The sequence below is a fragment of the Biomphalaria glabrata genome, chromosome 1, assembly GCF_947242115.1.
Source record: "Biomphalaria glabrata chromosome 1, xgBioGlab47.1, whole genome shotgun sequence".
NCBI classification, from domain to species: Eukaryota; Metazoa; Mollusca; class Gastropoda; family Planorbidae; genus Biomphalaria; species Biomphalaria glabrata.
The window spans coordinates 1153653-1177323 of NC_074711.1; the positions used below are offsets into that span (position 1 = coordinate 1153653).

Consider the following 23671-nt stretch of genomic DNA (forward strand, 5'->3'; position numbering starts at 1 on the left):
AGTACTGCCGCAGACCTGCAAAATCTCCAACATCAGTGCACTTGTCAGAGTCTCAGAGAGCAGTACTGCCGCAGACCTGCAAGATCTCCAACATCAGTGCACTTGTCAGAGTCTCAGATAGTAGTACTGCCGCAGACCTGCAAAATCTCCAACATCAGCGCACTTGGCAGAGTCTCAGAGAGCAGTACTGCCGCAGACCTGCAAGATCTCCAACATCAGCGCACTTGTCAGAGTCTCAGAGAGCAGTACTTCCGCAGACCTGCAAAATCTCCAACATCAGCGCACTTGTCAGAGTCTCAGAGAGCAGTACTGCCGCAGACCTGCAAGATCTCCAACATCAGCGCACTTGTCAGAGTCTCAGAGAGCAGTACTGCTGCAGACCTGCAAGATCTCCAACATCAGCGCACTTGTCAGAATCTCAGAGAGCAGTACTGCCGCAGACCTGCAAGATCTCAATGTTAAAGGGACTATCATGAATTACCTCTTTACCTTTAATTATCCCTTAGTCTGTTGGACCGTTGGGGAACCATGCAAGATTTGTCGACGGTCTTTCTCCATTCCTCTCTGTCTTTTGTTTTAGTTAGAACCTCTTTCAATGGCAGGCCCGTCCATTCTTTTATGTTGTCTTCCCATCGCTTTCTCTGTCTGCCTCTTCTTCTTTTTCCATCTACTGAAATCTTATTTAATAATAATATAATATAATACAAATAACCTTAGAATGCCTTGCCCAACTAAATTATCTACAATATTTTTTTTTGGTGCCTCAACGTGTGGAGCTCCCCCATGAGGGTGGCGCCCGGGGCACCGTGTCCCCTTCTCCCCCCCCCCCACTACGCCTCTGGATAAAAGCTTTTGATTTTTCTACGCTTTCTATTAAAGCACGTGACCTATAGGCCTACATCTCTCATTACATTACACTTATATGAAAATATGACTTTACCTATGTAGGCATAATATATTTGACATGATTTTTTTTTCATAACTATTAAGCCTAAACTATTTAAAAAAAAATGTAGGAATATTTTTTGAAAAAACAAAATCGGCTTTGGGAGAGCAGCGGTCATTAAAGTCTTTTATTTGTAAATCGATGCATGACTCATATTGAAACAATGAAACCTGGAGGTCCAAAAAAAAAAAAAAAAAAAAGGTCAAACCTTCAAATCTATTGCTACAAAGTAGCTGTTAACTTTCCTTTAAAAACACCACTAATACCAGACCCTATCTTTTTTATAACAGGTTACTATATAATAGATCTAGTATAGGCCTACAGTCTAGTCTATTTTTTTTTAACGCGAGAACCACAATGCATGGCTTCACGTCTGCTAAAGAAATAATCCGTCGCATTTTAGTTTCGGTTGCTCGCAATGCGCTCACCTTTTCAGGTAGATAGAACCGTTAGTCACTCAACTTTCTTTTTCACCTGTATGCCGTCAACGTCACCGAATTCGGGGTCACTGGCTGGTGACGTAAGCGACACGGGTCTGTCAACATGGTTGACTGTGGTAGCCCTCGGTGTGCTCAAGAAAGGCGTTCTTTAAGGAGAGATCTTCAATGCTGGAGCAAAAAACTGCCAGTCGTGTTAGGTATGTGCCGGACCTATATTCGTGGTGTGTTCTGTGTCTTTTAGAGCTCGATCTGTGTTATGATATTTCATTATCTTGTGTCGCGTGCTTGTGTCAAATTTTCTCACCAATATTCGGCCATCCTGCCTACCGTCGAAAAATTCAATCGATAAACTCAGCACCGCTATAACCGCCTTGTCAGTGCTCTAGCTTTCCGTGCGCGTCTTTCTTCGCTCAGCTATCGTGTCCACTTGTAATGACCAGGTATCTAGTCTAGATCTAGATGTAGATCTGTTTGTTTGCGAATCTCTTGTTACGTTGATGCTAAAAATTTTTTTTAAAAAGTGTTTACACGATCTAATGCATTTGGTTGCTATGGTAAAACACATGTGGATTTTAATTCGCAAAATTAAAAAAAAAAATCATTTCTATCCAAAGATTAGATCTAGTTTTAGTCGATCTGTAGTCTAATAGATCGAAATAGGATAAAGATCTGGACTGGTATAATCTAGACTAGATTCTAATCTAGATCTAGATGAAAACTGATTAAGTTGACACATCCATCCAGAATTCAGAAAATTGTAAGTCACAGAGCTATTTTTCAAATAATATTGATTTTATTTATTGTAATATTTAAATCTTTTTTTTTTTGGCCTATTTTATAATGTTTATTTTTTTACTATTTCTTCCTTTTAGGCTAGCATAGAATAGTAGCCTACATCTACTAGATCTAGAATTAAATACACTTATTAAGAAAAATATTTATATAAAAATAAGGGCATCTTTTTTTTTTTTTTTTTGCTTGTTTATTACCCTGTAAAGTTTTAAGCAAGTAGATTCAGTCAAAGTAATAAAAATTACTATTAATCTAAATTATTGTCTTAACATTTCTAAAATTGTAATTAAGATGAAGACATTTAGTACCTACATGTATTGAAAATATTCTTGTTTTGTAAAAGTAACTAGAATCAGTAAATCAATGAGATTTCAAAGGGAGAGAATAATCCAATATATATATTTGTATGTGCATTGATATCAAATGTAAGGACTAGGAAATTAAATTAAGTGGGGATAAGAGGGATGGTGTACTGGTTAAATTTACTAGATAAATTTAGGTGTTGTTATATCTCTTACTTCATGCTGACAATTTTTGTAAGACTCTTGTACCTCATTCGGTAAAAATATATATCAGTTCACAGGGTATTCTTTGGGAAAGCACACATCAGTTCTATTTAAATTTAGCATAATAGTTTAACATTATCAAAATATAAACTTTTACTATCCTCAACTACAAAAACAAAATGTAATAAAAATACTTAGAAAGACACAAAGATAAGGACACATTCCTTGTTCCATATGCTGGGACGTATATATACTAATGCTCCTCTTCCCTAGTGCTATTAGAGCATGGAATGGGTTGCCTGAGCCAGCCAAGAAAACCAATGACTTGGCAGAATGAAAGTCATTGGTTAACATGAATGACTAGATGAATGAGGCATAGGAAGTAAGGACGTAATCATCTTCTGTTTTGAAGTAATGTCTGTAATTTATAATATAAGATAAGATAATGAATAATAATTTTTTAAAAATTACCCTTTTTAGTTATAATGTTTTGTTTGGTGTAATGCACAAATTGTAAGACAAATTTCCTTATGCACAATAAATAATAATAATAATAATAATAATAATAATCTTTATTATCCGTAATGAAATTTGTCTTACAATTTGTGCATTACACCAAACAAAAAACATTATAACTATAAGAAACCAAAGTGTACATTCACACCAGACTCACTCATAATTTACATGTGACAAAGTTTATACCAGATTGTTCTCATTTAATGATTTGATTGCCAGGGGAACAAAAGAGTGTTTGTATCTGTTTGTCTTTGCTATCGGTGTCTTGTATCTCTTTTGTGATGGTAAAATCACAAAATCCTGACACAAAGGGTGATTCTTTATTTCGAGGATCTTGTTAGCTTTTTTATAGATGTTTGTCTCAAACAACTGCCCAAATGGGGTTTGTTTTTTGCCAATGATTTTGCCAGCAGCATTGAGGATTCTATTAAGTTTATTCCTATTTTTAATGCTCAGATTGCCACACCAGGCCGTGATATTGAAACTGAAAATATTGCAGATGTGAGCATGATAAAACATAGCCAAGGCCTTTTCGCTAACATTAAACGAGGACAGTTTTCTTAGTAGTCGTAATCTTTGCTGCCCTTTTTTGCTGATTATTATTATTATTATTATTAGGAAATAGGAATAATTGAAAACATTTTGTGCTTATTATTGTAGACTAAATTACTCTCCCAGCTTGTAATCTATGTAACTTTCTCCCCATTCCATTGAAAACCCCCCAAAAATCTAATTGATATTACTCAATTGTCAATCATTCTTCTATTTCATAAAAGTTTCAATCAAAATATTTACACACAATTATTATAGATAAAATGGTGATGTCATGGTAAATCAACTTCAGATTTTAATTATTGAATTGATACACATTATATAATTTTAACTCCTGTATGTCTTTAACAAGAAAAAAATGGTGATATCAATTTCATCCAGTATAAGTCAAACAGTAATCAATGAAGACAATTTTTTTTCTAGAGGTTTTTACAAAAAAAAATAAAAAAATCTATTGATGTGAAATTGAACACTTCAAGCTGAAATCAGTGTCACCTGCGAGACTACATATTTGTATGCACATTAAGATCAAATGTAAGGGCTAGGAAATTAAATGAAGCAGGGATAAGAGGGATGGTGTACTGGTTAAACTTACTAGATTAATGTAGGTGTTATATCTCTTACTTCATGCTCACAATTTTTGTAAGACTCTTGCACCTCATTCTGGTCATAACTTGTGGATATCATTTACTGCATAATGGGGAGTGAAAGCTGAGTGGTGAAGCCCCTGGTTTCTGAACTGTGGAGTCTCAGGTTTGGATTCTTCGAAGACTGGAATTTTGAACTTTAGGATTTTTAGGTGGCCCCTGAGTGCACCCAACTCTAAAGGTTATCTGTTATTAGTTGGGGAAAAGTAAAGGCGGTTGGTCATTGTGCTGGTCACATGACATTCTTGTTAACTGTGTTGAAGAAACAGATGACCTTAACATCATCTTCCCTATAAATGGAAAGGTCTGAAAAGGGTACTCACTACACAATCCACTATATTTTTTGTGTTTTACAGGATTGGAAAGAATAGCAGCAGATTATGTTGATAAGGAAACTGCACAAAAACTTTTGGACCCATTTCCAGGTAACTAATTCTGTGCAATTTCATTTAGAAGTTAACTCTTATGCTACTGAATTTAAAAAAATGATTAATGAGCACATGAGTGTTTAACTTGTGTTACACTTGTGTCAACCATAAATTGAAGTTCTGTATAAAACATGAGTTTACCAACAAATGCATCATGATACCCTACAAAAATGATAAAAGTCAGTAATGCTTTTTTTTTTTATATTATCATTTAATTTCGATTGAATTTTATTTTACTTTTTTTTTTATAACATTCCATCAACATCCCTCTCCTCCCTAACAAAAAAAAGAAAAACAAAATTTAAAAAATACAATCAAATAAACAAAACCTTAAAAACAGTAAATATGTGCAGTTTTTAAACATACTCCCCATATCTTGAGGGAATCTGGAGCGTAGCTCTAGGTCGCAGAGAGTACTGATGAGTGATTTGGGTGTTTGGTGGACTGTTACTACACTCATTCTCTACGTCTGGGAAAATGTCAACACAATTACTTTCTCTGTCTGGAGAAAAGTCTATGTTGTTTGAGGTGTCTGGTCCTATGTCTTCTGTTCCTTTGGTACTTGAAACCATTTTTGCCTTGTATAATGTAAGCACACTCATTTATTACACATATATTAAACAACTTTAAAAAAAAAAATATTAGTTATTTTTCAGACTCTACTGACTCTAATTAAATTTATTGCTTCAGTTAATTCAATGGCTTTAGTTTTGTTGTCACCATTGTTACAATAATTGAAATCACTTTGAGATCATTCAACATCCCAATTTTCAGACTTTCATAGCATTTCCTGGCCTTGGATCATTATGGACCAGCGTCACTTAATTTTAAAACTTAATCCTAGAACTTCATGACTAACTTGTTAAAGATCTAGTCCTAATGGTAATATGTTTACGATAAAGTTTCAGAGCCTCATGGCTAATAGGCTTAATTCTTAGTCTGAGAGATGTAATGCTAACCGGCTAAGAGCACTTCTCATAGCCCAATAACTAACAAAGTTCTAGTGTCAAGAGTCCCAAGGCTTGAGACCTGTTCACCAGACATCTCCAGACACCTCCTTGGCTAAAACTTGATGGATCTTGTTTTTTTTTCCAACTCTTTCAGAATGGGAAAAGGAAATAAAACAAGATTTTCAACCCAGTCAAAGATGTTTTCACTGTGAGAAGAAGCTGCCAAATATTTATGTGAGTTTCTAGATGTGACATGCATTTTGTTTAGTTTTACTTATTCTGTAGACTTTCTACAGTCTTCATGTAGACTCGCTAGCAAAGTTATTATTCTCTATATATACATAACTAAATAAGGACAACAATAGTTTATCTGTTCTGCTTAGAAATTAATATATCGCTTATTTATTTTTTACTTTTAAAAAATATTATGTAATTATTGTTAAATAAAGGGAGAGATAATGTACTTAAAACAGCTTTGGTTTTATCTACAAAGTAGTGCAGTAAAGTAAAAGTAATTTTTTTTCTATTTGAGACAGGTAAGAGTTTCTTTCATTTTATAGCCTTCTGTTTACAAAAGACTTTTGGGGATACCACACTTATTTTATATAATACAGAAGTTACTTCAAAAAAGAAGGTTATTACATCCTACGCGTCATGCATCTAATCATACATGTTAACCAGTGACTTAAATTCTGCCAAGTCACTGGTTTTCCTGGCTAGCTCAGGCAACCCATTCCATGCTCTAATAGCACTAGGGAAGAAGGAGTCCAACCCATGGTGGCCATAGAGTTCTAAAGGCTCACGTCATGTAGTGAAGTTGTATTCCTTATATTGATTACTATTTAATGAGAAACGTTAGGTGTTTCATTTTTAGTTTTGGAGACAGTTTGAACTTTATATGCTCAATTACTTTTCTGTATGATCATTTTCCCTATGACAGAAACATTATTTTCAGTCAAGGAAATAATTTGAACTTTCAGCTTCTCAAGCTAATCTATTTTTCTCTCATTTTTATCACAGAAACGTATTAAGAGAATCATTGAAGATGCTAAAAAGGGAAAAGAAAATGGTGGGAAAATTTGTAAGTGCATTATGTACATTAAATATCTATAACATTTTGTAGATTGTTTCATTGATAGTCCAAGAATTTTGTGATTTTTAATTAATTTTTTTTTTGTCAATGTTATTTGAGTAGCTTTAATGTTTTAATTTTTGTTTGGCTCAGTCAGTATATCTTGTTTAACAGTTGTTTTTCCTCTGATAGGTTTGAGGTCTCTACAAGACTTGATGCCATTCTGTTTAGATTTTTATACTCGAGGATTTGGTCGAGAACTGTTTAGCGATCTGGTGAAATCTCATTTTTTAACGATTGTCCCACAAGTAGATGTAAAGGAAGAGCCAGAACCATTAGAATCCCCCCCAGCAAGCACTGACCTAGCTAGATTAAGAATACCTCATTTGGCATCAGGAAGGTGAGCTTTTGCAATCATAGTGTCAACTTTTTTGTTATGCATCAGTAGGTTGATAAGCTATTTTATTTTGCTGGTTTCATAACCTGGTAGTTTTTTTTTTCTTTAAATTTAATATTATTGTAACTCAGCGAAATGAATATAGGATAAGTAAGCAAAAATACACACAGTGCACAGCCATTCAGTCTTCCTCTACAGTCATGTGTCTGTATCTATACCATTTTTACCATTACCAAACAATTTTCTGGTATTGTGTCACATACTGCTGGACTGCGAATACAAAAAATAAAGTCATTCTCTACCATGGATGAACTTCTCAGAAAAGCATAACACTTCATTTCTAGATTTCTTTACTACAGAAATTCTTAGCAACAGCAGCCTCATCTCATTCTTGACACTTTTGTCTCTTTTTTTCTGTACAGAGATGAAAAATATTTCTTATTTATTTCTTTCTCTCTGACTTCATTCTTTGCAAAGCTGAAAAATATTTCTTTCTCTCTGACTTCATTCTTTGCCAAGCGGAAAAATATTTCTTTCTCTCTGACTTCATTCTTGGGGCAGAAGTTGCTAACTCTATGTTCAGAAAACTGTTGTCCATCTTTTCTTATCTTATAGATTAAAGAGAGGATAACTACTTCCTACACATTTCGTGTGTCAATCAAGTCATGCCTGTTAATGAGTGACATGAAATCTTCTAAGTCATTGGTTTTCTTGGTTGATTCAGGCAACCCTTTCCATTCTCTAATGGCACTAGGGAAGAAGGAGCACTTGTTCAAATTTATCCTAGCATATGGAATAAGAAATGTGCCTCTATCTTTGTGTCTTTCTGAATATTTTATTAGTTTTGTTTTTCTATTTGTTAACTATGGCTCAATGTTTTATGTGTTCTTGCTACTTACTTTTTATTCCTCTGTCCGGAAGTAATTTTACTAATAGTGTTATTTTAATCAAATATTTCTTATAAATCTCATTGCTCTATATTTCATCAAACTTAACTTAATAAACTTGTAATTTTTCTTATATACTCTATGTATACAAATTTCATTTACTACATGCCAACTCTCAGAAAAAGTATCAAGAAATTTTATTGAGAAAACAGTAGAATGATACCCAGATACACATTTATCAATGCTTTGATAGTTTACTTACTGACTGTTACATGCTACAATAAACCGCACATTTAAAGTTTCAAATGTTAATTAATGTTAAACTGTTTCATTATTTTCTCTTTGAACTTTGACCTCATGAGGTTACAAAAATAAAGTCAATTATTTGAGTTCAAGAACAAAATTCTATGTTTTTTAATTTGCTTCTTTTAGGTCTTACAAGAAGCAGGAGAGCAACCGACAGAATTATACAGAAGAAGACATTGACCTTGCAGTATCTGATATTAGAAGTGGCAAGTTGGGCACTCGAAGGGCAGCCATGATTTATGGGATACCTCGTTCCACACTGAGAAGCAAGATGGTCAAGCCAGAACGAGACTCCGCTGCACCAGAGGATTACGCTGAGGGCCTCAAAGATATTAGTGATCTTGAACTCTACCAGTCAGCTCAACCTTGTCCCTTGGCGGGATTGAAGATGTCAGATATGGGCGTGTTTGGAATGTGCGAGTCTGTGATGTCATTTTTCCCACCGATGCCCTTCCCTGTTTGCCTGAAGCACACAGTTAGTGACCTTGTGGCTGAACAGCGTCTGAGCCAGATTAGACGAATGCACAACTTAAATGGGTTCACTGAGAACCATCCTCGGCCAGCTCACTCTAACCAACTCCGACTTCCACTCCTGGTCAACATCGTTCGTAAGCTAGTTCAGCAGAAGATGATGGAGATAAAGGAAAATTTCAGCAGAAAAAGTTACGAGACTAAATCTCAGCAGACGCCAGATTCAGATATCTTTAATTCTTTTGGTCCATACTTGCCAGCTTTTTCCCCATTTTTAAATACTGGTCACAATGATGAGAACCTAACTGGCCCTATGTACAAACACATCATGGAAAGTATCTACTCGAACATGATGAACGAGGACAATCCACTCCCTAAACCTTTTGGGAAGGTCAATGAAAGCAGCAGGATTGGCGACACGCTCAAAGACATTATTGCTAAAACTTTGTCCGAGAAAATCAAGTTCCGGGATGGGAGTTCCGATGAAAGCTCATTACACTCCAATCCTGACACATACAAACATTTTACAGCTAAGCAGCCAGAGCGTAGTTCACTAGGATTTACTTTAGATCTACATGTGGCTAAAAAAGAGGGCAAAGTTTCCAATGGGGGCTGCTCTCCACCCAAAAGAGTTAAAAAAGATTGTATTAAGTCAGCTCTCCATCCTCCCAGTTCCGAATCTAACTCTTCAGCTGGTAAGAAAACACGGCCGAAACGTGGACAGTATCGCAAATATAACTCGCAGCTTTTAATGGATGCTGTTAAAGCCGTTCAACGAGGAGAGATGAGCGTCCACAGAGCTGGCAGCTATTTTGGGGTGCCTCACTCCACGCTAGAGTACAAGGTCAAAGAACGGCATTTGTTGCGTCAGAAAAAGTCTCGAGATCTACTTTCTCCATCCAACTGCAAAGAGGAAGTGATGGCATCAGTGACCTCATTTCCTAATAATTCCAATGGTAGCCCATTGCTAGATGAAGATAGTCACAGCATGTCCAAAATAATAGATGGTCAAATGTCCCCTTCCGTGTCATCTGTTGCACCTACATCGAAGTCTGTGAGCCCACCAGCCTCCTCCCCTGCCCCTGTGAGTGCCTTAGGTCTACCTGCAGTCAACAAGGAAGCTGGCATGGCCTGGTTCCAGCCCTATATGGCTACTGCTCCCAGTCAACTGGACACAGTGCTAGGTATTCACCCGAATCTCACCCTCAACAACTCGGCCTCAGAGCTATTAATACAGCTGCAACATAAAGTTCAAGCAAAGTGCTCTGCGGCATTCCCAGCAGACACTGCTTTTGATTTGCCTTGTAATAAAGATCGTGTCTTTGATCTAAGCTCCACCAGCAGCAGCGCATCATCCGATCGAATCACTCTTTACAAACAAACTATCTGATCAAATCACTTTTTACTTTTTACAATCAACCCGATAAACTTTTTTTTGTCATCAGAATGTGATACAGTTCTTTCAAAAGTACAACTCTATTTTTTAAAGAAACAAAGTGCTTTTTTTTTATTATTCTAATTGGTAAACAGTGTTAGTCATTGTTACAGTAAAAGATATCTCTATTCTCTACATCATACAACATGCATGTTATAAATATCTTCTCTTTGTAAGCGCTTGATTCTCTCCACAAGTTCATATCAAGAGATGCCAACTTAGCTTTTTTTTTTAATGCTTTTGATAATTTTCAACACATTTTGTGTTGTATTTAAATTTGTAGATACAACGAGATTTTCTGTATTGGTCTTTGTGTCATTGATATGTTACTGTCTTGTTTTTACGTGCATATTATTATGTGCTGTCTATAATGGTATGGTGTGTTGTTAGTGTGTATCTGTCCTGGGGTCCATTGAAGTGTGTAGGCCTATCTGTCCTGGGATCCATTGAAGTGTGTATCTATCTACCTGTACTTCTCCAAACACATTCCATTTCTTCTAATGTTGAATCGAGTTTGTTGTCAACTGAGAACATTTTGTGTATATTTTGCTCAAAACATGTAAATAATTAAATCTTTTCATATTTTATGAAACTGACCTATATATAAATCTATATTTGTACAATAAGAGTTTTTAATGTTTTGATTTGAAATTATAAAGTCCAACAAACAAATTTAAAAATAAAAACAAAATTTTAATTAACCGGAGGAGCTGTTTGAAATACAATTTTCTTGTAGCAAACTTCTTAGGAAACTGTCAAGTGAATGTTTTTGTTGTAATCCTCATCTAAAGTGTTATGTGAATGTTATAGTAAGCTAAAGAAATGAGAGCCTTGTAACTGGAATACTTTTACAAAAATAGCTACCATTAGACTGACTTAGACATAGATCCTCCCATACCGTTTGGCGCACTTGGTGGCAAGCTGTCTCCATAAAGATCTGTAACTGGCAATGTCTGAAGCCTCTTCCCATCTTGTGTCCAATGCTCTGAGGTCCATCATGAAAGTTTGGCACCAAGTTATACGAGGACATTTGTGCTTTTCTCGTATTGGCCTCCATGTCATCGCAACTCTATTGGTATGCGTAATTTACTTCTGTCAGAGGACATATTTTTTTCTTGATTAAATTTTTTAATAACAAATTTTGTTGCAAGAATTCAAGTTTGTCTTTAACTATTGACTGTCATAGTTGTCTATAGCTTTATGGCTTTCATATTTGTCTATAGCTGTATGGCTGTTTTGTTTGTTTGTTTTTTGTTGCACTAAGTTTACTGTTGTTAAAGCCAACATTTTACTTTAGTTTGATGTATTTCTTGATGTATGTATTGTACCACTGCCATAATGGGTTCAAAAAAACTTTTTTTTTCAGAGGATCAATTCTATTTTAATCTTTACGAAGTTTTAACAAAAGATTTATTGTGATAATGGCCCAGTTAAAGGAAGATTATACTTATGCGTGCATTCTTGAACCGATACATGTAACTTAAAATTAACGTCTAAAATGTGACATCAGCTCATGAACTTACAGAATCCAACAAATTCATAATAGTTCGATCAGTTAAGAGATAAGCTAGCCAAAGTCCTGGTTAGTTTTTTTCACTTATTATTTCACCCCAACAATTTTCGGAGTTTAAAATAAATAAAACTTTCTTTCATAATTACAAGGCCTGTATTCTGTTACATCAGCCAGTTCAAAACTTTATTTCAGCTTATATGGATGTAAATTTTGTTATTTCATTGGACTATCCGATTGCCGCTACCCAAACCTTATGTTTTATGTTTATGTTTTAGAATGAATGCAGTAAACATTTCCTCTGGGTGTTTTAATGTTCTCCCTGACCTATAAAATAGGCCTCAACTTAAACTGTTGATGTTTCTAAAGAGTCTTTATATTAACACAACAAAAAAAAGCTTTATTACACCAGAGTCAAAAGATTGGAGACTTGCCTTAACTCTATATTCTTGTCTCAATGATCACACGTATATATGTATTGTACAGGGGGTGAGCTTTAGATTTTTGATAATGACTTTTTTTTTTACTGTAAAACTTTTATATTTCATGGTGCTCAGAATATTGTCTCAATTTGTACATTGCTTTTATCTTCTTGTTGTCTCATTATTTTTTCATTGCACATGTGTACATCATGCACTTGATTTGTGGTGGGGTCAAGGGTCAAAGCACTTTCAATTTTTTTTTGTATTAAATATACAAGTTTCGACTATAGGTACATATGTTCTAAACATTGCTCTAAGCTAGTAACCTGTTCCAGCAGAAATGAATCTTAAGTCTAGTTATTCTTTAAGGAGTGACAAATTTTAATTTTTAACAGAGTGCTCTTTTTCATGTATGAATTGTTGCTTTCTGATATATTTTTTTTTTAACTACTCAATTTTTTATGAAGGCATTTCTGCAGAGTTCTAACAAAGTTGAATTTATTTTTAGACCTTATCAGTTATTACACTTCATTTTTGTAATATACTTCTAAAATTATTTAGCAAAGTATATAAGACTTTTTTGTCGAGAGATTTATTGAAAACCACTTTAGACATAACATTTTTTAGACTCATCATTTTTTTATGTTTAAATTACTGATTAGAAATCTCTGAATGAAGCATGGTTATGATCTCCCTTTTTTATATCGAAATGTTCATAATTAGCTTGTAAAAACTATTTTGTAGTAATCGTTTGTATCGAGAGTTTATCACTCCCTCCTCATTCTAATGCATTGATACCCTTCCTACATAGTATTTCTCTCTAAAATTAAAAAACAATCTTCTTCCAAGTGGCACCTGTGTGAAGAAGTTAGAGGTTGGAGCTAATAATCCATTTGAACTAGGATAGTCTTTTTAATAATGGAATGACAAACTAGACTCCCGTTTAAGAAAGAAAGGAAGAAAATCTACAGAAAGTTTTATTTTTAAAAGATTTTCTCAATGTAAATTTGACAAATATTGATTGTTTTGTGAAATAATTTGAATTGTTTACTTTTTCTGCATTCAACTTGTTCATAAACATTTTTTTCCTGTTTCCTTTTTATTTGTTTCCCAGCAACTGTCAACATGACCTTAACTTTAAGTTTGTTTGTGACTCTGTTATTAATGATCACTTTGTTGATACTTCTTCTAGTCAGCCATCTTGGTTTTGATTGTGCTTCAAGTCACACATACACATTTTTTAACTTATTTTTATTTTGAATCCGAGGATTGTTGTCATTATCACCATTGTGTGCTTTAAACAAGAACAATTTTGGATGTCAAATTAGTTCAGATATTTTGAATATCTATTTTTTATTTTTTTATTGCTGGTAAGTAATAAGAAGAAAGGATAAGTGAAACAGATTCACTTCCAAAATGTATTTCCTCAGAGGTAGACATTTGTGGCAACTTTTCTTTCAAATTTTTTTATTAAATTCATTGCTTTACACCAAACACATTTACATTTGTTATGGCATGATTAGGAATTTGTTTCGTAAACAGGGGAAGTTTTGACTTAGAGACTAAAACATGACTAGTAAAAATTAGACTAGGTTTTGAGGAAGAATGACAAAATGTAAACAGAGACTACATATGACGGCTTTAAAGAGTGGCAGCTTTTATGAACGTATAAATTTAGCTTGACGACATTCTACAGTTCCCTTCATTATTATTAAACTTCTTGTTCGACATTCACTATCAGCGTCGACTAACTTATATTGTGGGCCTTTCACCTGTGTTATTGGATTTCGTTACTTGAGTGTTACCTCTGTTTGACTTAACTGCATAATACACATTTCTTCTTGACCAATCTTAAAGGAAAACTTTGATGGTTTTTCAAATTTGAGTTCTTGACATATTTAAATTCTGTGTAAAAAGTTGTAATAGTAAACATTTTACCATTTTGTATTTAAATGCTTACAAACATTTATATTTAATAAATTAGTCAGTGAATTCTTGACATCTAAAAAAAAACCCGGGGTTCTTTGAGATTTTGTTTTTAGCTCAGTCAAACGTCACTTCCTGCAACAATACTGAAAGAGAAACTACATTTAACCAATCTTATTGCTTCATTCTTACAGTAGCTGTTAGGCTTAGTGACGGCCTAGTCCAGAGCTATGGTACAGTTATATATAAAGAGAGATCTAAAAGCATTAGGATAACCAACTCGAGAAAAAAAGTAACATTTTCATCTAGGCCCCTCCCTGTCCTAAAAAGTAAATAGATTGTGTGTCTGACTGATTCTAACAAACTGGTCAGTGTAAGGCTAGTCTAGACTAGTGATAGTGTTTGTGTGTGTTGAGTGGTCAGGTGAGAAAATACACACTGCCGTGGTTAGTCATCCATGTAAATCTACTTTCAACACATATTTTGTTATTTGATTACAAGATCTACATCTAACTGCATAGACGAGGATATATTTCTTTTATGAGAATGTAAACTTTACTGTATGGTCTCCCGTTATACAATAAGTCAATAGATTAAGTTAATAGGTTAGTGATATGTCACATAGAAACCGGGTGAAAATCTGATTGTTTTGGATGCGCAAGAAAATTACACCAGAAAAACATCAATTACTAAGTTATTATTGCTAATTCTAAAAAAAGAATAATACATATTATATAAAAAATTGTCAAAACCATCAGAGTTTCCCTTTAAAGTTGGTTTCTAGATTTATCATTGATATTTAAAGACTTTTTGACTGGCTTACAAAATGTTTATTCACAATTACAATTTTTTTTTTTTATGTTTTCTTTTTTTTTTATTTTTGCTAGTCATTTTTTTTTTTGTTTTGTTTTTTTTTTGTTTATTTCCAAATATTTGTAAATATTAAACCTTACAAAGATCTTTTAACAAAAAGATATATATTCCAGATTTTTAAAAAAATGTGTTATTGTTAAGTATTTTTTATTACCAGGTTGTGCTTTTTCCTTCTTTTTTTTTTTCGGTTCAACTTTTGTGACTGAAACTGTTACCATTGTTTGTTGGATTACTTTAAGAGGGAAGTGAATATATTTGTTTTCAAATCACTAGCCTATGTATTTATTGCCAGAGATGTTTACTCTAAATATCTCTTGTACACTATGGAAGAACATTCCAATATATTGTATTTGTACCATAAGAGACTTTTCATTCTCTGTGTTCCTCATAAATGCTCAAATTTTCTCTCTTTTTTAAATTTTAATTCCAACATCTAGTCATATTAATATTAATCTTTTTTTTTTTTTGTAAGGCAATGGGCTACAGAACAAACAACTTTTGTTGACAAAGCTGATTAAAAGCTATTTGGCTGCCTGGTCGTGTGGTTTGGGCGCTGGATTGTCGTTTGGATTTATCGAGGGTCCCGGGTTCAAACCCTGCCCGCTCCCATCTCCCGCCGTTCTTCGGGAGGTTTGGGCTAGGAAGTAAACTATCTTCAACTCTGAAGGAACATCTGAAAAATGTAAAACATTTTACAAAAAATGTGGTTTGAGATTGAAATAAAGGTTAGTTAAAATGAAAATAATTCATTTTCACAATAAAAGTGTAAGCAATTACTATAAACATTATAATATAGTTCAGTGCAGCAAGTAGATATATTATTCTGAATCTGACCCATTAATTAACCTAAAGAGATGGTGAACAAGTTTAAGTACCTATATCTTCAATTATCTTCAGATTAAATTCATGGCTATTTCAACTGCATTAAGAAAAATATTTGCAACTCTAATATTTTCCTGTTTTTCAATTTAATTTTTTTTTTCATTATATTTTAGTCTGGTTTGAGGACCCCAAAATCACTTTTTCTTATAAACATACAGATCAGTTTGGTTCTAGAGCAAGAGTTATGGTTCTTACAAATTAATTCTCCCAGAGTTAGTTTCCAATAAATGGGCCATAGACATAAATAAATATAGACTGGCCGAAGGAAGTAACTTCATGTAACTTGAAAACATGTATATCTATTGTATTCGGATTTCCAAAATATGAAAAGTTGCATGATCTTCATTCTTAGAGATTAAACAAAACTACACTGCCTCCTTATTTACAATATATATAGGTGTGTATAGATATGAATACTTAACTTTTATACTGCTCATAAATGCTTTATAATAAAGTACACAAAATTGCAAGTCACAAATTTTCGTTTCATAAAACTCTTTAATTGGCCAGTCTATATTTATTTATGTCTATGAAATGGGCTGTCACTTAATGAAATTTCTCCAAGACTTATAATATCGATAATTAAAACCATTACCAGGATATTGACTGAAAAATGAAGTGTTCATCAGCTACTGACACTAAAATCACATTCTCGGTATCGCAGTTTTACATTGTAATTATTGTACCATTGCATAAATTAGTAGATATAATGCATAATTTAATCACTAGGTAAACAAATCAGGTAATTTATAATTAATGTTCACCTATTGCTTTGATCAAGCGTAGCAAATGCTACAGTGGACTGCTAGAAGCTAATCATCGCAAGCTTTTGCAACATTGCTCATATCAACACTGTCTACTCATTCAAAGGGAACTAATCTATCTGTATGTGAATTGGGATATCACAAGAGAAGATAATTAACATTTCGTTTAGTTTTTCAAGTCTTTTTGAGAATTAATTTTGAAAAAGCCCAATAATTTTATTTTCCCAAGTCTGGATGTGGAAATGCATTTGATTTTAATATTTATTCTAGTCATAGTTTTTTTTCTTAAGCGAGGGGAAAAACTTAGAAAAAAAAAATTCTATTCAGCTGAGAGTGTCATCTGTTGCATTAATCTAAATTGTATGTTTCTCTTTTCATTTGAGAACCAGATGTTCTATGTATCTTTCAGTTTTTTTTTGTTTTTTTCAAGTGCCTTTATTTGTTTCTCCCCTCTCCTTTTTTATTTATTTATTTTTTTTTTGCTTTGTTTATTTGTAAAAAAAATTTTTCCTTTGTAAAACTTTGTGACCTAAATTTTATGTGTTCATGTTTTGAATTGCAACACTCATTGATTTTAGTGTACCACTCTGTCGCATTTCCCATGATTCAGTAACTTGACTTTTTGAACTTTGAATGTTAAAGCTCAAGTGTTTACCAAATGTAGATCATAAAGTTTTATAGAAAATTTTTTCGCCCAATCCTCTATGCCCTAGACCAGTGTTTCTCAGCCAATAGTATGCATACCCCATTAGCATTTTTTATAACGCTTTATAAAAAGACATTTTTTAAAACTGATAACTAAAGTCAGCACATTTGATTTTAATTGTAAATATCCAAAATGCTCATTACTGAAAAAAAAAAAAACACATTTATTATTTGAAGAGTGATATTGCAAGACTGAAATGAAATTCATTGGCAATTGGCAGCAATAATAATAATGACATATTCTGGGCTAACAATTAACCTTGAACTGCAGTGATGGTAGGACAATCAAGATGGGCATTGGTTATTGCTGCAACATTTAATTCACAAAAATGTATTGATCAACCAACATTGGAAACAAAAAAATATTTCAGAATGTGAAAAAAAAAAATTACTGATATAATTTTTTATAAATGTAGATTACCGAGATTAATAGTTTCTTAACAGGAATTTTTTATTCCGCAAGTTTCATTTTTCTGAAATTGACAGAATTTTATGAATGAGGATACAAGATCAGAGTGATTTTGGTGTCATGTCTGCCTTGAGTTGGTGCCTTTAGTTTAGACCTAACTACATAACACAAAGACAACAAATGACTAGAACTGTTTGTTAATAATGATATGTACCTTTAATTGTTTCTTTCAATCTTGAACATCCACATTTTTTATATTCTTTTTGTGTTCAGACTAATGTTGTCAAGGGAGATCATGCTTAATCTCCAACGTTTTTTTTTTTACAAAAGTTGTCAACTTTTTTTTTTTTTTTTTGGAATGTTGTGATTTTCTTGTGCAATTTTTTTTTTATTATCCCAAATTTTTTTGTTTGACATTAAACATTTTTTGGGAATTGTTTTCTTGTATGTCTATTAGTATTTTGATCCTAGTATAGAGTGAATGTTCCTTGCTCAGTGTGCTTCTAATTGCTGAATTAACAATACGTTTCTAACTGATATAACATTACATTGGAGACACTAGGTCTTAAGCTTGCAAATTCAGCTGAAGGTCATGTAAAAAGATGGAGAAAAGACCTAAAAGATTATATACTACAGCTTATTGATTAAAGGGATAATACATACAAATAATACATAGAAATGAGCTGACCCGTGGCGTAGCATCCCTCCCCTCCTCTTTTTTTCTGAGCCTTGCTCTCTGTCACTGAAAAAGTTACATGGGGTAACTCTAGTCCGACTTGCAGAAATAATAGAGTTATCTTTCCATGACTTTTCATCATGGTGTACCGCATGGTTTAGCCACAAAGATAATTATATATATATAAATACACCACCTTATAAATCTGTGTTAGTAATATTCTGTACTTTCTTTAGTGTCATTGAAAAGCAGACAGATTCGATACTTGCTATTTGTGTATTGATTATTGATTACCACTGAAATGCCAAGTCTTTGAAAGAATAGCCATGGAAAGGATCCAAGATCTAAATGATGTAATTGTGTTGACTTCCCAAACATACATATAAACATTTAACAGCATTGCTGCTGAACCCAAACAAGTCTTTGGGAGTCAACCCTGAGCCGAAAATCATTGTGTTACACTCTGGCAGACCCAAGGACACAGCTGACCCCAAACTGTATCTTCTATTATTGTTCCTTTGGACCTAACAGCTGTGTACTTTGGCACACCATGCTACAGCCTGGCAGATCCTGCTGCGCTACTGATCCCAAACTGTATTGGATACTCCGTTCCTTTGGTTACATCAGCTGCGTGGAGAGGGGGGAACTGCTGTGTGGGCGACATCGTTCCGACCATAAAAAATGCCCAGGCTTTCATCTCACTTACTCGTTCTACGACTGAAGGAGGCCAATGAAAATAGCTGTGTGGATGGGGGGTGGGAATTTCTGTGTGGATGACAATGTTCTAACCATAGCAAGTGCCCAGGCTCTCATTATAAAACAGATGAGCTATAGTCATCTTACGACTGAAGAATAGTTAATACAAGAGAAATTAATTCAGAAATGACTAAATGCTGATAATATATATATATCTATATAATCATCATTTTCATATAGGTTGAAAGTAGTTACAATCAAAGTGTCTCTTCAGTGTTTTATTATTGTCTTATTTTTGGTTTCAGAAGGGAGGAATATAAGAAATTAATCTTCGCGCTTTCACCCAAACGACGAAGAAATCTTAGGTATCAAGTGGAAAATTTGTTCAATTTTAAGTGAACTAATTCAACATACAATATGGTCTCATTTTGTAAATAGTTTTATTTCCAGTACAATGTCCACAATAATTCTGTAAATACCTGTGATTAAGTTAATGAATAGATCAATATGTAGAGTGCCATACAAGAGAGTCAATATAAGAAGCTGTTCTATCCCAATACAATTCTGAATGCACACAAATTGAACTTCTTTTAAGAATACAAAAAAAAAAACATTCAAAACTACAAAGTCATGGCTCTAAAGGGAAATAACAGGTGACTGATCCAGTCATGAATTGTGCTAAATTCCAATTTTAAAAATGAATGAAATATAAAAAATACTCTTTTAAAAATAAAAGGTTATATGAGGGAATGGGTTGCACAATCACTGACCTATGTGATTCCAAACAGACACAATGAGTTGATATAAGCTTCGTAAAAAAAATTATCTGCACTTTCATCATTAACTAGTAGGCCACCACGTGAATTAATCTCTCTAAAAAAAATAATCAAGGTGTTTCGCTAAATACTCAGAATGTGCGAAGTGTTCCATTAAGGAAAAAGTTTGGGAAACACTGCCCTCAAATGTTATAGATATGGGGTCCCTTGTAAGGCCATTTTCTTCATTCACTATCTCTCCAAAATGGTTTGAAAATATCCCTGTAACAATTTTTAGGGTGTCCCAAGCAAGCAGTGGCCCTAAGCTGTAGCTTACGTTGCCTATAGGTGCAAGCAGTGGCCCTAAGCTGTAGCTTACATTGCCTATAGGTGCAAGCAGTGGCCCTAACCTGTAGCTTACGTTGCCTATAGGTGCAAGCAGTGGCCCTAAGCTTTAGCTTACATTGCCTATAGGTGCAAGCAGTGCCCTAAGCTGTAGCTTACATTGCCTATAGGTAAATCCAGTATTGATCATATGAACTACTGTGATCATATAATTAAACTATATGAACTTTTGTGATCATATAATTAAACTATATGAACTACTGTGATCATATAATTAAACTCATATAATTAAACTCATATAATTAAAGTATGTCTAACTTCATGCTTTTAAAGGTAAACAAAAATACAGTTATCTACAGTTACAGGTTAAACATATGGCTACATTCAGATCTCTATTTAAATCAAACAATTGATTGACATCAATACACTAAAGCCGATATCATCTAGATTCTGAGAAGATCACACATCTATATTTAGAAAACAATTGAACAAATCAGATTTAAAATAATATAGAATTACTATGTAATACAAAAAGAACACACAACAATATTTGTATTGAGAGCCTGGCGTTTATGAGACAAGAAAGTCACCTGAGAAAAAATGTTCAGTTGAACTTTATTCAATTATTGCATTTACAGGAATAGAAAACAGCAGACGACCTTGTCAACTCTAAGTCTCCTCTTATCCAAGAAAAAAAGTCTCAAAAAGAAGATCTAGAATCCAGACTTTGTGATTTGTTAAAATAAAAATCCAAAATTTAGTGAAAAAAAAAAATCAAATTCATAGAGACATTGGTTATTGTATAGGCAGGTGATGTTGTATAAGGTAGGTGATGTCACTGAAATATAGAAATTTAAATTAGACACAATATGTGAGACAGAACTGGACAGTTTAAAATATTCCTGAGTGGTGAAGTCAATGATCGTAGGTGAACTTTTGGACAATAGGAATCAAAATGGTGAATGGATTCTATTTTTTTAACTATTAGATACAATATGAGTGGTCTATACTCTTCTTAAAAATGTTTTAAGTCCAGACTATTGAATTACATTGGAAAACTAAAAAAAACATTCAAACCATATCAGCAAATTCACAAAAATATTTTGATTAACATTTATATAAATAAAATACTATATAAATTGATTACACAATAGCAGGTAAAAAAAAAAGAGTTATGATTTAAATTCAAAATATATTATCATTTAGCATTGCAACATGAGTGCCTTATAACTTAATTTTAAATCCTATGGATTATGTCCTGAATCTATAATCTATATGTTATGACCTTTATATTGTATTCATATAATTAATATGTTTTGGATGTTTCTTCTGAAATGAAGATATTACATCCTAGCCCAAACCTCCTGCGAGACGGCATGGTAATACAATGGTCAGGGTTCAATTTATGGTCGATTGCTAATGTCTCACAGCCAGATAAAAGTTCTCAAGTAAACTGTAACTGACTACTGTCTGGACAGGAATCAGGGCGTCATCAAGAATAAGAATCAATGACATTAATATATTATACGCCTAAGACATTATTTTCTGTTTCAGTTAAACACTTAGGATTGTAGCAAACGCAAAATCGTGTTGACTGCCATGGACTAATACAAAAATATCCAATGATAATCAACTAAATGGAATGTTGCCATCTTTAAAATAAAATATTGCTGTACAAAAAGTCGAGTGTAAAACAATAAATAAATTATTTGAATCTGGACGGACAAAAAATATCACAGTGAAAAACTCATCAGTCATAAGAGTCAGAAACCAACTAGGTCATATGACCAACAGAACCAAGTTACGCACTGACATCAAGTCAGACTAGATTCTGACTTTTTCATCTTTCTTTACGAAATCAGTCAACAAAAAAAAATATACAAAAATAAAGATTAAGTGAAAACAATCTATTTCTCAGAATATTATGCCAGATTTGAAAAAGTTCTTAGCACCTAAAGATTTAAATGTTTTCTTGGAGCAATTTCATTTCTATTATTATTTTGCCTTGAAAAATATAATCCAAAGACTAAATCAAAAGAACAAGATTATAATTTTTTTTACATGAGCTCAAGCCTTCTAGGCAAATGTTTTTTAAAATTCTAATTCTGACCTCAAAGCAGGTTACATAAAAACAAAAGTTTACACATAAAAAAAAAAAGTTTACACAAGAATCTCTGTGCAAAAGAAGAACAAAAATATTCATCTGCAGCTTGTACAATCAACAGGGTGGGTGCATAAACTGGTTTCACAACCTGAGAAGCCAGCCTTCCTTGCTAGGCAGTTACAGGGAGGCCAACTGAGATCTTTTGAGGATTTTGTAATAATTTGACAAGAGCTTGAATCTCAGTATGCTCTGCTATACCACAAGGTCAGTTGCTGAGTTACTACTTTACCATTGCTTACTAGATATTCTATAACAATGATCAAATGGTTTTAAACTGTTTAACAACAATGAGCCTTACTTTGTGCAAAAAAAAAAAAGAAGTCAGCTTGAATGAGTGATTCCCAAAATGGCTAAAAACTCTAAAATATTCTAAACACTAAAACTATTTCCTTGGTGAAAGGCCTGGATAGGTAGAAGACAGATTGAGGAAGGACAAATTGGCAAGATGGGCTTCACTGGCCAGGGAAGTATCAGAAGAAAAGCTTACATCAGCCAGATTGTAATCTCTGGATGGATTCAAACTTCTAAAAGAAGTATCTAGACTGTAGTCTCCACTTGACAGTAGAGCTTGAGCTCTGGTCTGTGACCTGGCAATGATTTCATTGATCTCTTCCATGCGGCTTTTTTGTTTCCTGTAGAAAGAGAAAAAAATTCTTAGAACTACGACATTTGTATCTTTAGTGTAAGGAGAGTTTATGAGCATAATAAATAAAACAAAATACATATACATTAATATAAAAATAAAGATATTGTAATATTTTTTGTGGAATTTAACTTTTTTTTCAATGGCACATTTTTAGACAAGCATGGTCACTCAACTGGTGCATAGTGGCTTAGTGGTAAAGCGCTTTACTTTAAAACCATAGGTCTCAGGTACAAATTCTAGTGAAATCTGGGATTTTGAATTTCTGGATTTATAGGATACCCCTGAGTCAAACCAACTCTACAGGACATAATTTGGAATAAGTAAATGCTATTGATCATTCTGATGGCGATAGAAATAGATGACCTTTACATCATAGCATCAAGGTCTGAAAGAGGAACTTTAGTTTGACTCTATAGTTCTTCACTTAGAAGAGATCATGAATACACATCAACAATGTTTTTGGTTTTTCATTTACTCTACTTCTTAGTTGGACACTAACAAATCTTGTTAGTACAAGGTATAAAAAGGGACAAAAAGCATAGATAATCCCAAG

The 23671-nt window shown here is 33.4% G+C and overlaps 2 protein-coding genes across 3 annotated transcripts in view; one reads left to right on the top strand and one right to left on the bottom strand.

Moving 5' to 3' along the window:
- The first annotated feature begins 1404 nt into the window (after positions 1 to 1404).
- On the top strand, positions 1405 to 18536 carry LOC106050717 (uncharacterized). Its single transcript, XM_013205750.2, has 6 exons — positions 1405 to 1583; positions 4756 to 4824; positions 5932 to 6011; positions 6798 to 6858; positions 7042 to 7249; positions 8566 to 18536. The coding sequence occupies exons 1-6, from the start codon at positions 1490 to 1492 to the stop codon at positions 10298 to 10300; spliced, it is 2247 nt and encodes a 748-aa protein (XP_013061204.2). The 5' UTR covers positions 1405 to 1489; the 3' UTR covers positions 10301 to 18536.
- A 1095-nt stretch (positions 18537 to 19631) lies between these two features.
- Positions 19632 to 23671, bottom strand: part of LOC106050704 (putative leucine-rich repeat-containing protein DDB_G0290503) — a 37784-nt gene continuing 33744 nt past the window's right edge. For both annotated transcript variants that reach the window (XM_056041590.1, XM_056041521.1), the window contains one exon: positions 19632 to 23104. In XM_056041590.1, the coding sequence (XP_055897565.1) occupies positions 22855 to 23104 (250 nt within the window). In that variant the 3' untranslated portion in view covers positions 19632 to 22854. The remainder of the gene's footprint in view (positions 23105 to 23671) is intronic.

What these genes read in the sequence shown, in the direction of transcription:
- LOC106050717 (XM_013205750.2), top strand. Translation starts at nt 1,490, where the DNA reads ATGGTTGACTGTGGTAGCCCTCGGTGTGCTCAAGAAAGGCGTTCTTTA. An exon ending in AAAACTGCCAGTCGTGTTAG is followed by an intron (nt 1,584 to 4,755) that starts GTATGTGCCGGA and finishes TGTGTTTTACAG; the next exon opens with GATTGGAAAGAATAGCAGCA. An exon ending in AGAAGCTGCCAAATATTTAT is followed by an intron (nt 6,012 to 6,797) that starts GTGAGTTTCTAG and finishes TTTTTATCACAG; the next exon opens with AAACGTATTAAGAGAATCAT.